The following is a 13,344-nucleotide window of genomic DNA, read 5'->3' on the forward strand; positions in this document are numbered from 1 at the left end:
AAATCAGATTTAGCAAAAGTGACAATTTTTCAGTTTTAATTTTTGTTTTATGCTGCTGAATCTCTTCCAATTCCATTTTGTTTTTGTTTTTTTTAATCCTTTATCTTTTTTCCAGCCTCTGTGCAGCCACTGAGGCAAAAGACCAAGCGCTGCTGTTTTCACGGAGCCTGGGACAGCTTTGCATATTTGTCCATAAACCCCTCACAGCAAAATTCAGAACACCAGTAGAGCTTTGTTTATATTAAAACAACTTCATACCAAGGAGCAACATGACATTAAAAACTATTAAAAATGTTGGCACAGTAAATAACAAGTCATTCAAAATAATGGCCTGTCATTTTAATGTGGATCTATTTATTTGCCTGAAGTCTACTAACCTCAAACCTATTACTCTTTATTTCCAGCAGGGGACAGGCTTTCAACACTTTGAGGACAGCGTGACACGGCACACAGACGCCTAAGGACCAAAAGAAATGCATCTTCAAATTGAATGGCCAAGTTTATGTTATGTTGTATGATTTACGTATAAAGTTGTCAAAATGTGAACTGGGACCAAATATGTGTCTACAAACGAATAGCTCAATAATCACTCAAATACAGACTAACTCTATCAAAGTCGTAATTGCCAAAGTTGTCAAAAGTCGCAAGTTGAAACATGTTTTTTTTTTTTTTATTGTGCCCAAATAAAGATCTGAAGCTGTACTGAGCATGCGCAGTAGGTGCTCGTGCCATTGGTGGTACATTTGAGGAAGTCACTTTTGTACCTGAAAAGCGCCGTGCTACAGGTGAGTGTGGAGTATCAATAGTTTACATTTATTTACAATTATCGTGTAAATACGGCTTTACGTTTAGCAAGAGTGTCTTTTTGAATGAAACCTTTCCTGTTGGTAGCGTTTAATACCGTGTCCTCGTGATTGACTTTGAATAGGCGTGTATAACTTGAAAAACATCATAATATATCTTTTTCCATTCCTCATTCTATTAAAAATACATTTGCTTTCCTTATTTGGAAACAGTCAGTAGTCAATTTTTTATTTATTTATTTATTTATTTATTTTTGTAACCTCACATTTAATTCTATGTTTTGTTTATGTGCTTGGAATGGAACATTAATTGATTTGATTATAATTATATTTCAATCTAATGGTAATCCCATATGGTGTTTTGTGTTTGAAACAGAAATGACATCACTACCTCCGGACCTGGAGCAGCTGGCAGAGATAGGTGAGTTTATGACATGTATCTTCTGTATGATAGCTACTGACAGAGTGAAGAAACAATAACTAAAGCACTGAAATATTTCTATAAAGACACTTATCCTGATGTTGTGGGTTTACTCCGCAGGTCCAGTTTACTTTCTGGTCTATATTGAGCCTTTTGTACACCCCAGTTTCCTCCCTGTTATCAGAAACCGTGTGTTTACAGAAACTCCCCGCAGGGCAGCAGAATAAACTTCCACAGGACAGGCTCGTCTGCATCAGCATTTCCCTTGCACTGCACCGAACATCAAAACTAAAGCAGACACAGCCATGATTCAGGGAAAACTCACCACAGTTTGGCAGGCTGGTCATGCGCTGCTGTGGCTTTCACTTTTGTTCTCTGCCCAGACACAACTTTAACTCAAATTTGATTTCATCTAGTCAGGAAATAATTTGATTTGACATCAAATATATTTTTTTAACAAATACATTTTTAAGTAATCTTTCATTGTAAAATTTTTATATTCAGAGATGGGGAAGAAATTGTACTTTGAAAAATGTATTTAGTTACAGAATACTAGATTAAAATAGATTTTTTAAAGTATTCGATTACATGGTCCAATCAGAGTACTGTTTTCTGAATATTTAGAATACTTTCACCTTTGACTTAATTTCTGTGTAATCCCCAGTCAGCCAGGTATGATCCATAGTAAAAGAAAAAGAAAATCTGTCAACTGGACAAAAAGTTGTAGGAGTGAAGATGTTTTGCTGCTCAGGAGTGGCTTGGATGAGCAGCGAAACATCTACACTTCTACAAATTTTGTCCAGTTGACAGAATTGATATTACTTCTTTTACTGTCACGTTGAGTTGCATTAATATATAGTGTTTATGTAGTTTCATCTCTTTTTGCACCGTTTGTTATCACTAATTATAGAAGGAAAAATCACACGCACTCACACCACACAACAGTTGCGTTATCTTTTTTTCTGACTAATACTGATCATTTTGAGGCCTTACTTGTGTGATGCTACAGTGTTTCCTTTTGATTCTATGAAAATAACACCTCTGCATACCATTTAATAAAAGAGTAATTGTACAGTTACTCAAAATCAGTATTCTGAATACTAGTATCTTTCTCTAATTGTTTATAAACTCAAGTGGGATCTTGAAAAAAAAAAAAAATTGCCTTAAATGCTTATTCCAAATCTTTCCAAACCAAATGTGCAAAACTATAAATTGCCCACTAGGGGGCACAATATTTGTTATAGTAGTGTGGTGGTTGTCAAACACACAAAGTACCAAGTATGAAAATATTTAGCCTTCTCAGTACCACCAGACTTAAGCCAGGTCTGTAACAGGATATATCAGTCTATATATCAGGCTAAACTAGGGCTAAACCAAGTCTAAAATGGGGCTACAATTGCTACAGAAGTTTTAAATAAGGACTAACCTAAAGGAGAAGGAAATGTAAATTGATTCTAAAGTGGGTATTCACACTGGTCCATGTTTGCTTCTGGTTTGGGCCATGTTTATGGTCGAATGTAAATTTGGTTTCGTCCTGTTCTAGTTAGTCCTGGTCTAGTCTTGGTTAAGTCCCAGGTTTAATTCAACACAAGAACTGAACTGGTAGTAGTTTGAGATACCACTGCAGTGAATCAGTTTTCTTGAACTTGTTTTTATGTTCAGAGCTTCAACGGGAGGAGGAGGAGGATGAAGAGGATCCGGTGTCCAGCACAGATGGCCCTCCCAGCAGCAGATGCAGCGTTGACCTCTCTCACCCATACTACGACATCGCCCGACATGGGATCATTCAGGTCTCTGGTTAGTGGCTTGTAGCTCACAGAAACCGAAAATAGTTAATAGTGTTTAGAAATTAAATTAAATAAACTATACATATTTCTATTTCCAGGAGATGACAAATATGGAAGGAAGTTAATCATCTTTAGTAGTTGTTGTCTGCCTCCGGTCCACCAGCTGGATCACCGCCGACTTCTACAGTACTACAATTAACTAAGTCAAAGATATTACCTTTTAAACGATACCTGCCTAAAGTATTGTGTTGCCCTCTGTAGATACCTGAAGTACACACTGGATCAATATGTAGAGATGGACTATATCCTGGTGTATTTTCATTATGGCCTGAGAAGCACCAACAAACCCTCTCTGAAATGGTTAAGACAAGCCTACAACGAGTTTGACAGGAAGTAAGTTTTTATTTTGTGATTTTTAGATCAAAGATACTTCTTGTAAGTGCTTGGTTCCATGCACACTTTACAGACTTAATGTTAAAATAGCTATCCTGGCATATCTTCGCATACTTTCCATGACTCATTGAATCAATATTTTCAGATACAAAAAGAACTTGAAGGCGCTCTATGTGGTCCACCCAACAAACTTCATCAGAATAGTGTGGAACCTATTCAAACCTCTGATCAGGTAAACCAACCTGTCACATTTTGCCACTGAAATTTGCATTACTATGTTTTGTTTTTTCCCTAGTCACAAGTTTGGAAAGAAGCTTACGTATGTGAATTATCTGGCTGAGTTGAAAGATTATTTGAACTACGAGCAGTTAATGATTCCTCCGGATGTGATTAAGTAGGTTACGTGAAGAATTTTAAATCAAATTTCACTCACACAACTTGTTTCTGATACTTCTGCTGTGCATATTGTAACAGGCATGATGAGAAGTTGTGCGCAGCTCAGAAAGATGGACCACCCCCTTCAGTGAAAAAGCCCCCTCCTCGCCCCCCTCTGCCCACGCAGCAGTTTGGTGTCAGTCTGCAGTAGTAAGTCTTTGCTTCTTGCTATTTACTATAACCACTATGATCTTCTGTTATTAATATACACTGTATGTTTGTTTTCCAGTATACGAGAGAAGAATGCGGGGGCCATAATCCCACCAGTGATGTCTCAGACCATTGTATACTTGAAAGAGAAAGGTGACTGCTAATAATAATAGTGAGCAGTGCCATAGGAAACGTATTGTGTGTGTGTATGTGTGTGTATATCTATACAGTATATCGATATCTATTTACATTTATACAAAGGTTTAAAGACAGAGGGGATCTTCAGACGCTCTGCTCGTGTTCAGCTGATAAAGGACATCCAGAAACTCTATAATCTGGGTAAATAAACATTTCCTAAAGGGAACTGGAAAAGTATCTTGATAGTTTTTATGTTATTGTTCCAGGTAAACCTGTAAACTTTGAGCAGTACAATGATGTCCATGTTCCTGCTGTTATCCTAAAAACATTTATCCGAGAGCTGCCTGAACCATTGCTCACTTTCAGAGTCTACAATCAAGTGCTGGAGCTCATGAGTGAGTTTCAGTTGTTCTTTTATGTAGTTTATTATTAACAGTGTTATAAATTCAAACAAATGTACGCTGTGCACATTATGTGTTCTATTCCAAGTATATATTTAGATTTAATTAAATGAGATATTTGGTCTAAAACTTTTATCCCAAATTTCTAATATTCACAATTTCAATTACAGAATATTTGTTGTTGTTAACAGACAATGTCCATTAAATTACAATATGACCTGTTTTGTGTTGTAGAAGTTGAGAGCAGCCTCCGTGTGACTCGCTGTAAACAGATAATCGAGAGTCTTCCTGAGTATAATTTCATCGTGGTCAAATACCTGTTGTATTTTCTTCACATGGTAAATCTCCACCTGTTGCCTCTTATTTTAATATTTATCACTTTTCTATTAGTATATTTGAATGTGGTCTTTCACAGGTGTCTCAGGAGAGCATCAGTAACAAGATGAGCCCTTCAAACCTGGCATGTGTCTTTGGGGTGAACCTGGTCTGGCCTCGGCACGGCTCTGTCTCTCTCACCGCTCTGATGCCCATCAACATCTTCACCGAGATCCTCGTCGAACACTGCCACAGGGTGTTCAACTCGCACCATTGCACTAATGAAGTACTACCTTGAACTAGAGGCTGATACAGGGACACATCCTCCTGACTGAAGCTGTAGGCTGCTCCCTGGTACTCGGAAGAGGGGAAATCAAAAATTGTGTTTGAAGAGGCATCCCCAGATACCTTTCCACCAGCAAAAAGGGTAGATTAATAGGTCAATTAAAAGTTCACCATATAAATTTCTGGTGCAGGGTGGTACCGCCGACTTAACTCAGTGGAGATGGTATTACTTTACCTGGACTGTTCCATAATGTGGCATTAAACTTATCCATCTTTATAGAGACAAGCAGGTGATGCTACTAGGCCAAGGTCAGATCTGGGGAGTGGCAACCCTGCTTTTTCAAGGTGTTTTTGAGCAATAAAAACCCATAATTGAATAAATGTGAGATTTTAATGCCATTTTGTGTAGCTTGCTAAAACTTTGTCACGAGAGACAAGCAGGTGGTTAATACATCTACTGAATTTACTACTACGACTACTACTATAATCACAATTTATATGAGTAAAATGTTTCATATTTTGTATATATTGGTGTAATATCTACTGTGCGCTGTCTTTTATGCAAACTGAATAGTAACCAAACTGTTGAAACTATGACTTATTTTAACACTGGATAATATTTTTATCACATATCAATTTTATATGCAGTTTGTCTGTTATTATTAAACTTTAACCACACTGACTGATGAGAGGCTTCTTGACAACCTATTGTCAGTTATTTTTGTAATGTTCTTTTTAATAGTTTGAATTAAAACAAAGTGAATTGAACCAGTTGCTCTTTAAACCTGTTTATTATTATTGATTCATTTTTTAAGAACTTGGTACAAAACTTGATACTACTCTTTACCATTTATCAACTTCCATTGATCAACTTTCAATGCATCATAAAGAAGAAAAAACTACATTGGCATATGTAAGACAAACACTTTCCTATACACACTATCCACTGGACGGTTCCCTTAATGACAAAGAAAAAACTTACTACAGCCAAAAGACACTTTAAATTCCATCCAAACCTCTTTGTGTTGTCTTCTTATGGCAAAGTAATACATCAGACATTGCAAGCTAGAAGTCAGAATGCAGAATTGGCAAATCCATAAAAAAATCCTCGATGTTCTTGCTTCATTTTTTTTGCTTGATAAAAGAATATAAAATGTTCTACGTCTTTTTTATTTTATTTGTTCAAATGTTGTGTTGTGTATTAAAATATATCTGTTTAAGCACTGCACAGTTTCTCCCGGAGAAGATTGATAGAAACGAATGAAGAGGAGGTTTTGGGGATTTGATGGGTGGACAAAGATATGATCCATCTTATATTATTCTCGCACCTGGGTTCTCAGGTGAGACATTTGATATGCATCACATGGTACATTCTGACAGCTTTTTAACCCAAAAAATGATAATGATACTGTTTGTTTAAAGGCAAGTCGGGTGCAGTGTTAATGCATATGTCTATCCGGCAGATATATAGAGCCCTACTGTTTTGTTGATAAATAAAAACAGAGTGTGCTTAGGTTCAGCAGTGTCATAGAGATTGACGATCCACAAATAGTACTACAAAGTGATTTTAACTTGGAAACTAAGGTCAAATAAACTAAACAGCTTGATATTGCAGTGTTACAAGTTGATACAACAATGAAATAAGGCATGTTTCTAATTTTTGTTGTTCCGGTGGGGCGTCTACCAAAGTTGCTTTATACCTTGTTTTAGAATAAAGCATATTTTTATTTTAACATTGACTTGAATAAATGTCTTTGTAATAAAGGCAAATCTTGTGTACTAGAACTTCACCTGTTGATGATATGTTGAGTTTTAATACGGAAAATAATATGTTTGTTCTTCTGAATAATGTTTTATTGCAAGTGCAGCACAGGTTTTAAAAGCTGCCCAACACAATTTGATCACTTGCTCTTGCTAAATTAAATGTGTTATTTCTACTTAGATAATGTACACATGAGTTATATTAACAGCATTTTAAGAACGCAATCTATTGAAAGCCACGTTGCTTGATTTTGATTTGTGTTTGCAGCTGCTAACTGAAAAAAGTATATAACGGTGGTTCGAGGGTTTAATAATATTGCTTGTTGCGTATACCACTCTATTTTTTCCTCACTCGTTTTAAAGCCTTTGATGAAGAGCCTTACAAGCTGCACATTGAACAAAATACATCAAATGAATAATGTAAACAAAAATAAAATACATCTAGTGATTTCCATCCCATAAAGGCATTTTCTCAGAACTGAAAAAATCGTATTTGTACGTTTGTGCATTTTGTCTGATAGGTCTGGTATAGCTAGAAAATCACAAAAAAAAAATTATGCTGGACTAAGGAAGACTAGCAAGACGTAGATGAGCATGAGACAAAGGCGGCCCCTGGTTTAAACTTTGAGACAAACCAGGAAGTGACCGTCTGTGCCATGTGCATCCATCAAAAGCCAAAGGTCGCAGTTAAACAAGTTTGTCACATTTTGATTCACGTTTATAAAAGAATCAAAGGCAAACCGCTGCAGTACGGGTTTGCACTTGAGGCAGTGTTGATCTGTAACAAGCATGTCACTGGTAACGCTCAAAAAACACAAGTAAAAAATGTTTTGAATAGAAAAGGCAGGGAAAGAAAAAGCACTGTATGTATTATTGTACGATGACTCCAGTAAACAAAAGTTTTTGGCATATTTGATACTCGTTTAAGAACTGAAGTAATGCATGACACATCTGTTTGATGTGTTTGTGATGAGTTGAAAAAGGTTATGTTAATCCCTGCTGGTGAATGCTCCTTTCTCTGCACAAACAATAGGAATTTGGCATTATGACAAAGAACATATAGAAGAAGATATAAGAGTGAAGCTATCAATCTATAAATTCAATGGGGTGGTATTAGGATACAAAATAAATCATGTATATTGATGCCATTGGTTAAACATATACAGTAATCAAATTGGTGTTAAATACAAAATCCAAATGCTTTGACTAGTAAAGTATGTATATGTATGTTGCTCAACTTTTTTATTTCTTTGTCAGTACTTCCTATTTGCGTTTGTGTTTCATTTCAAGCAAACAGCCCAGCAGGGACCCTGTGACTTTATCGCCAGAAAAATCTCTGAAACAAAGCCCGATGACGATGTTTTAAAACATATGTACAGTGATCGCCTTGAATACTCCAAACATTTGTATCAATAGGCAAGCGTGAAAATGCTAACATTTTCACTAGAAATGCTAATTTATGTAGTCTTCTCTTAAATACTTTTCTTTAACTATATTTAATACTGAAAAAGTTATTTCTTTGTTTTGTTTGAAGGCTCATATGCATTTATAAACATAATGAAATCCTGAACTTGTATGGCAAAAACCTTCATAGGAGAATGAGAACATCTACTTGAATATAGCACTGTACAGTCCTTCATTGCTCCTTTGTTTCTGGCACTATAACTAACTCTACGGTTCTCTCTCACTATATTCAACAGTAACAGTAATTAGACCTGTGTTTTAAAAAAGGGACATATCTTTAGGCCGCGCAGAAGCCTCTCTAGAACTCTGCTGCAGCATTCAAATCTATCTTCTGATATTAATTACATTAAGGCCAAGAACATTAATAAATACAAAATAACTTAAAAAAGAAATCTCATAAGCACTGTAGGTGACTGTTTTAAAAAATACTTCGAATCCAAGCTATCGTCAGTTTTTGTCGCTTTTATGATCTGGACAAAGCTCCTCAGGAGGGGCTAGTTGTTGTCCTGGCTCTGAGCGTGGCTCTTCTGGGTAGCCAAAGGGCTGGTCATGGCGGTGCTGGTGGGTTTCATCCAGGCCTGGGACAGCAGCGAGGCTCCAAGGGTGGTGGTGGTTGTCATGGTGACCTGGATGACCTGGTCGCGCTGGATGAGTCTGAGGAGAGACTTGATGCGATCCAGAGAAGCCCGAGTGTCCCTCTGCTGCTCCAGCAGCCGCTCCCTCATGTCCATGCATTTCTGTAACACAAACAGGTTGTAGTGATGGAGTGTTATGACACAATGTGATCAAAAACACTGTGATTTCCACCTTTCTAGACAGGGGTCCTACCTCGAGGGTCTTGTTGAGCTTCTTGTCTTCCTCCTCCAGATGAGCACACTCTTTCTTCAGCTCATTGTTCCTCCTCAGCAGTCTCCTCTTCTCCTCCTGCCTCACTGTGAGCGCATAAATACAGTGTGAACACTAATATCCCTGTGAAACTCATTTTATTAGCACACATTACTCACCTGTTTTGTGTGTAACGTACGACTGGACAAAGTTTTGCGGCCATGATAAGTTTTCTTTGTTCAGTACCTGCGGTAAAGACACATGAAAAAAATATTTTAATATTCTGATTTATATGGAAAAATGCTCTATAGCAGTACTGTATATAGTATTACAGATTTAACCTACAGCTGTAAATTGAAAACTGGACTTTGGTCAGTAACACTATAGAAGAAAATCCACTTTAAACTGTGATCTATGTTGGTTAATAAGCAAGCAAACAAACTATAACCAGATACCTTCTTTTGGCACTTGGGGCAGTACCAGGGGCCTCTGGGAGGGGTTTTCAGTGGAGGGTGGAGACAGTTAGGGTGAAAAACTCGGGGGCAGTTATGGCAGGGCTGCATCTCGCCGTCTTCTTTACAGACAGCACACAGTTCATCATGCTCCAAGTCATCCTGCAACGCAAACAACAATAAATAAACACGATAAGATGTTTATGTTTCTGGCATTTCAGTGGTTTAATAAACAGTGACATAAAGCATTTAGGTTTGTCATATATGGTAGCAGTCATGTTTTTGTCAGTAATGTGACGTACCTTCCAGCAGAAGTCCTCAGAGTCTAGCGTGTGGATGGAAGCAAAGCACAGGTTAGTCACACACATGTGGATTAAAAGGGAAGCCATGCAACAGATGCAGTGTATCAGTGTAAGCATTAGTTATTTTAGGGGGTTGACAAAAATTCTAACAAATACAAGGACAATGGTCAGACAAAAGTAACAAGAAGCTGATGCCACATTTAATATTGTTAGTGCTCTTTTTTTACCTCGTGCCGTCAGGTAGAGAGAGCTGTTCAGGTAATGGGACGCCAGTCGCTTACGCTGCAATTATAAGAAGTTCAGAATTAGATGACAGCAGACGTTTGGGGCTCAAATGAATGGTGGAGTTTGTTTAACCTCTGGTTCAAACAAGCCACTGTATGCTGGGTTTGCTGTGCTTCGTCTCTTCCTCTCTTGCCTCTTCAACTGGATTTCTGCAAAACAATTAATGAAGAAGATGAATACACATAATGACATATTGTCGTACAATATATACTAGACAGAAATTGATATTTTAAATTAATAAAGAGATTTATAAAAAATTTAAACAAATCTATGGCAATTACCTTCCAGGTGATCTGTGGTAACAAGGCCAAGAGCCACCATGAAGGCAACTTTCTGTAAAACGAGTTTATTCATAAATGTTTCCAATGCAACAACTTTATTGCAATAATAGCACTGAATAATTCTTACTTCTGGATCCTCATCTTTCTTTTTGGAAGGGGACTTGGGGGAGGGCACATCGTCCTGTGAGGGAAACTCAGCTTGGTCTCTGGGGGACCCCTCAGTGCTGTTGGGCACCTGTGACTGTATTATTATGACCTGGTAAGACAAAAAAACAAAGGTAACTATTTGGTTACCATACTATTTTTACTAATCTATATGTGTGTCTCTCCTAATCCATCATATGAACATTTCTCTGACCACAGCAGTGGACACTAGCCTTGTTTTCGGCGCTGAAGATCAGTGGCTGCACTTTGACGGCCTCGTTGACACCTGACACTCCGTTGGTGGCGGCAGGAGATGCAGCTATGATGGCATACGCTACACCAGGACCTGCTGAAGCATGCTGCACAGGACTGCTGGACTCCAGTGCCCCGGTGAGGCAGTGGACAGTAGGCCGAGGGGGGGAGGCGGCCCCCTGCCTCTCTGGCTGCTGGTCTGGGCTCAGCGTGCTGTTGGCGGTGGGGAGTGTGGGGAGCGTAGGGCCCTGGCTCCTGGGACTGACCACTGCGGTTGCCTTCTGCAGGCTGAGTGGTTGTAGCTCCTGGCAGGGACCACTGTGAGGAAGGCTGTCTGGGATCTGGGTCTTTGGCCTGACCTGTAAGATCAACAAGTCAGAATCATCAGAATCATCACAAATTACAGCTACTAATCACAGTATGATGGAGTTGCAACATTATAGTTAGAGAAATCACTCTGATTCACATTCAGTCTCACCACATTCTTTTTGGTCACATTTAGGACAGTTAGTACAGTACAGTCCCTCCTTACATGTGCTGCCATCTTGTGTATGATACAGCTGTTTACACAGCCAAAGCAGATTAGTAATTCATCATTTAGTAAAACCACTAGATCAAAACTGTAATAAAAATGACAAACAGTAAGTGATATTTACCTGAGGTAACACTGTAGTGGCTTGTCCTGCCAGCCGATGCAAAGAGCTGACTTGAGGCACCTTGATAGGCACAGCAGTGAGAGTCCCCAACATCTGCACAAAAACAGTTGTCATAGTTACCACAAGCAAATGTTACTCACAACTGCACATGTGTATAGAGATTACACTCAATATGCATTTACAGAAAACATGGCTACTAATATCACAGTACATTTATTTAAACTTATTATAAATTAATAAGTAATAATAATAACTGTTTACAATATTTATTCCATGATTTAGAGGAAATGATGCTTCAGCTAGAATGTTATAATCTAAACAAAGACAACTTTAATCACTGATTTCCCATTTCCTTATCCTGCTGCGACTGCAAATATGACCATGCGAGCTCAACTGTTTACACTGTAAACTTTGTGTCTGTGTTTAAGTGGTCATCTCATTAAAGGATTGCCCTGCCACAGAATGCTGCACTTTCTCCTCTTGTTAGTCACAAAAATACCTCTCTCCCACTGTTCCTCAGCATTAAGTGGGAAAAGAGCAGCCGACTAACAAGGACCACAGCATCTGTCTGAATAAATATGGGACAACATGTTGTTAAGGAGCAGCCTCCTCGAAGCTGTGGACACAACTAACTATGTCATTCACAGATCTCACTTTAATTCATAGTTAAATAAATAGTCTAGCTGAGAGGTTCTCAAACTTTTCACACCAAGTACCATCTAAGATGATGTTTTCTTTTCCAAGTGCACCACCAGTTGAGAAAAAAAATGATTTTTCTTGTTTAGAACAGGCTCATAATAAATCGACTCAAACCCAAAAAATACGTGTGATTTGTGCACACATCTTTGGCACTTCCTGTTTCCTGCCAAATTCCAAGAAAAGGGAGAAAAAAGGAAACTTTTCACCTTCTTCCCCCACCCTCTCCTCCCCCCGTTCTTGTTCAGTGAAAATCTCTTCCTTGCTTTGTATTGTGCTGCAGAACAGGCTGCACGGCGAGGAGGGGGAGGAGGCAGCCAAGGCCTGTTCCTATGGCAACTGCAGAGATGAAAATTCTTGCAGTGCAAGGCTTTCATTTTCGTAATTGTTGCCTCTTTTCTCCAAAGCTAAGCACATTCGTTGAGGGGGGCTGCTCCCCTTTCTCTGAGCACAACCTTGGAAGAGACATTTTCTGTTTTTGAAATAATTTCCTTTTCTCAGAGCTGAGTGGAGCATAGCTAAGACAGATGACAGTCTGCAGTAAAGGCTGGCAGCCCACCTCCATCCTCATAAGTCTATAAAGCAGCACCCATAAATCAGGGTGTCACTGTGTCATCCAGAGGGGACTCAAACAGAGCGACCTGAGCTACACATGTCCAACTAAACATTTATATTTACTGCTAAAATGGATACAGATGACTCAACTCAAGTGGTTTGATGCAAGACCCGTCTAAACTAAGCTATAATATTCTCTACAAGTTACTTGCACAGCAAAATACTTTTAAGTTAAATATAAGTATAAAAGGTAAACTGGAGAGAATGTTTAACCAGGACATACACATAAGACGTCAATGTGGAATCAACAATATCTATCAAAGAAATATCGTAACACATTTACCTATAGTATACAGTAAATGTATAAATACTAATAAATCATGTTATATAAATAATGTTATGAATTATTCTGAACTTCCAGTATGTTAGAGAAGTGCAAACATCAGTCAAGACCATGTAGTTCAGATTGGAGTCATTAGAGGGTGCTGTCTTGAGTTTACTTTGCTCCATATAAGCATGTTGATGTTTCTATTGAGTCTCATT

General features: G+C 38.2%; 2 protein-coding genes across 2 annotated transcripts in view; one reads left to right on the forward strand and one right to left on the reverse strand.

Annotated features, from left to right (window-relative positions):
* The first annotated feature begins 733 nt into the window (after positions 1-733).
* Positions 734-6,286, forward strand: LOC117391622 (rho GTPase-activating protein 8-like). Its single transcript, XM_033989472.2, has 13 exons — positions 734-785; positions 1,180-1,224; positions 2,887-3,021; positions 3,110-3,197; positions 3,273-3,404; positions 3,550-3,636; positions 3,700-3,798; positions 3,879-3,989; positions 4,069-4,142; positions 4,251-4,328; positions 4,394-4,522; positions 4,763-4,866; positions 4,944-6,286. Exons 2-13 carry the CDS (start codon positions 1,182-1,184, stop codon positions 5,139-5,141), a joined length of 1,278 nt encoding a protein of 425 aa, XP_033845363.1. The 5' UTR covers positions 734-785; positions 1,180-1,181; the 3' UTR covers positions 5,142-6,286.
* A 1,743-nt stretch (positions 6,287-8,029) lies between these two features.
* The window catches only part of phf21b (PHD finger protein 21B), a 39,051-nt gene continuing 33,736 nt past the window's right edge, over positions 8,030-13,344 (reverse strand). The window contains exons 4-14 of the mRNA XM_055231856.1: positions 11,551-11,643; positions 10,909-11,253; positions 10,626-10,754; positions 10,499-10,550; positions 10,290-10,366; positions 10,160-10,214; positions 9,933-9,955; positions 9,634-9,792; positions 9,358-9,424; positions 9,182-9,285; positions 8,030-9,090 (exon numbers count right to left, since the gene is read on the reverse strand). Coding sequence (XP_055087831.1) covers positions 8,848-9,090; positions 9,182-9,285; positions 9,358-9,424; positions 9,634-9,792; positions 9,933-9,955; positions 10,160-10,214; positions 10,290-10,366; positions 10,499-10,550; positions 10,626-10,754; positions 10,909-11,253; positions 11,551-11,643 — 1,347 coding nt within the window. The 3' untranslated portion in view covers positions 8,030-8,847. The remainder of the gene's footprint in view (positions 9,091-9,181; positions 9,286-9,357; positions 9,425-9,633; positions 9,793-9,932; positions 9,956-10,159; positions 10,215-10,289; positions 10,367-10,498; positions 10,551-10,625; positions 10,755-10,908; positions 11,254-11,550; positions 11,644-13,344) is intronic.

Source organism: Periophthalmus magnuspinnatus, chromosome 23 (assembly GCF_009829125.3).
Source record: "Periophthalmus magnuspinnatus isolate fPerMag1 chromosome 23, fPerMag1.2.pri, whole genome shotgun sequence".
Lineage (NCBI taxonomy): Eukaryota > Metazoa > Chordata > Actinopteri > Gobiiformes > Gobiidae > Periophthalmus > Periophthalmus magnuspinnatus.

Coding starts and splice junctions, on each gene's coding strand:
- LOC117391622 (XM_033989472.2), top strand. CDS start 1,182: ATGACATCACTACCTCCGGACCTGGAGCAGCTGGCAGAGATAG. Junction 3,637..3,699: donor CTATTCAAACCTCTGATCAG/GTAAACCAACCT, acceptor TTTTTTCCCTAG/TCACAAGTTTGGAAAGAAGC. Junction 3,799..3,878: donor ATTCCTCCGGATGTGATTAA/GTAGGTTACGTG, acceptor ATATTGTAACAG/GCATGATGAGAAGTTGTGCG.